Source organism: Colobus angolensis, unplaced genomic scaffold, assembly GCF_000951035.1.
Source record: "Colobus angolensis palliatus isolate OR3802 unplaced genomic scaffold, Cang.pa_1.0 Scaffold61, whole genome shotgun sequence".
NCBI lineage: Eukaryota > Metazoa > Chordata > Mammalia > Primates > Cercopithecidae > Colobus > Colobus angolensis.
The window spans coordinates 4,033,968-4,035,871 of NW_012119710.1; the positions used below are offsets into that span (position 1 = coordinate 4,033,968).

The window sequence follows — 1,904 nt, forward strand, 5'->3', positions numbered from 1 at the left end:
TTCTTCATCTCAGATTCCTCTAAAACCAAGTCTTCAAGAATGGGAGTCCAAAGAAACCTGGACCGTCGTGAAGCGACTGCCCCCGGAACTTGAATGGCCAGTTCCACTTTGAGACACGGAGACTGTTTGTGTGACACCTCCTCCAGCTCCCGTCCCCTTTCCGCCGCGTGGGTGCCATGGCAACGGAGAGAGACGGCAACCTGGGTTCCGGAAGTCTGAGAGCTGGAGCTTTGAAGCCACCCGGGTCAAAGGATGCTGAGTCCGGAGCGCCTAGCCCTACCGGACTACGAATATCTGGGTAGGAACCCCTCTTCAACTTTGGGGAGGGAAAGACTCGCAGACGAATTAGGCCGGGGTCTGGGAGGAGGCGGGGGCGGGGGCGGGGTCTGAGTGGGATCGGGTCCGGGTGATATGGGGAGGGGCGGAGAGACGGGGGTTCTAGGGCCTGAACCTGTAAGGCCAAGCAGGAAGGAGAAAAGCACCTGGGAAGTAAAGAATTGTTTGAAGTGTAGGGGCTGGAACTCAGGCAATGTGGATTGTGTTCAAAGTGGGTCAGGTTGGAGTTGAGGATTTGGGGCCCTGTTGGGGTATTATTGACATGCTGTTAGTGGAGCAAGAATAACCTTGGAACCTCAAGTGCCAGATCAGTCATTCCGTGAATAACTGTCTCACCATTTTGGCGGCAGCGAACATGTCAAGCTTTTCTTTTTCATTAGGCACTGTGCTAAGCATTTTACATGCATTATTCTTCATTTGAATTTCTCAACTGCCCTAGGAGGAATTACCGTGTTTTCTTCCAGTTTTACAGGTGGAGAAACTGGGGCTGAAGAGATAACTTGTGTAAGTTAGGCCACACAGCTAGAAAATGGTAGCACTAGGATCAGAACCGGATTTGCCCACTCCAACAGAACTTGAGATATTGACTTAGCTCTTGAGCTAAGACTGTATATGTAGTACTTTGTTGAGCATCTTTAGTGTGTAATGCATTTAATGAATGAAAAAAGGCACACATACGCATGGATATGTACACACACATATATGCACACAATACACATTTTTTTTTTTTTTTTTTTGAGAAGGAGTCTGACTCTGTCGCCCAGGCTGGCATGCAGTGGCGGCGATCTTGGCCCACTGCAAGCTCCGCCTCCCGAGTTCACGCCATTCTCCTGCCTCAGCCTTCCAAGTAGCTGGGACTACAGGCACCCGCCACCTTGCCCCGCTGGTTTTTGTGTGTTTAGTAGAGAGGGGGTTTCACCGTGTTAGCCAGGATGGTCTCAATCTCCTGACCTCGTGATCCGCCCGCCTCAGGCCTCCCAAAGTGCTGGGATTACAGGAGTGAGCCACCGCACATGCGAGAAGTTTTAAGTTTACAGAAAATTGAGCAGATAGTACAGCGAGTTCCCATATATCTTGGGTCTCCCTCACTCACAGTTTCCCCTATTATTTATGTCTTGCATTAGTGTGGTACATTTGTTACACTGGATAAACTAATATGGACATATTATTATTGCATATAATATATAATATATAATAATTAGGGTTACTTCTTTGTGTCATTCAGTTCTGTGGGTTTTGATAAATGCATAATGTCATATATTCACCATTCCATTATACAGAATAGTTTCACTGTCCTAAAAAATCCTCTGTGCTCCACCTATTGATCCTTCTCCCTCCCCCTGCAGCCCTTGCCAACCACTGATCTTATTGTCTCTAAAGTTTTGCCTTTTCCAGAATATCATGTAGTTGGAGTCATACAGTGTGTAAATTTTTCAGATGGGCTTCTTTAACTTAGCAGTAAGCATTTAAGTTTCCACCATGTCTTTGTGTGGCATGATAGCTCATTTCTTTTTATTGCTGAATAATAATTCCATTGTATGGATGTACGATGCACATCTTTTTTTTTT

General features: G+C 46.4%; 1 protein-coding gene across 8 annotated transcripts in view; it reads left to right on the forward strand.

Moving 5' to 3' along the window:
• Positions 1-1,904, forward strand: part of LOC105527123 (chromosome unknown open reading frame, human C11orf49) — a 257,050-nt gene that overhangs the window by 11,285 nt on the left and 243,861 nt on the right. For 5 of the 8 annotated variants that reach the window (XM_011963331.1, XM_011963329.1, XM_011963330.1 and 2 more), the window contains exon 1: positions 107-298. In XM_011963331.1, coding sequence (XP_011818721.1) covers positions 253-298 — 46 coding nt within the window. In that variant the 5' untranslated portion in view covers positions 107-252. Of the gene's footprint in view, positions 1-106; positions 299-1,904 lie in introns of those variants that run through there. The other 3 variants (XM_011963326.1, XM_011963333.1, XM_011963334.1) reach the window with 3 other exon arrangements.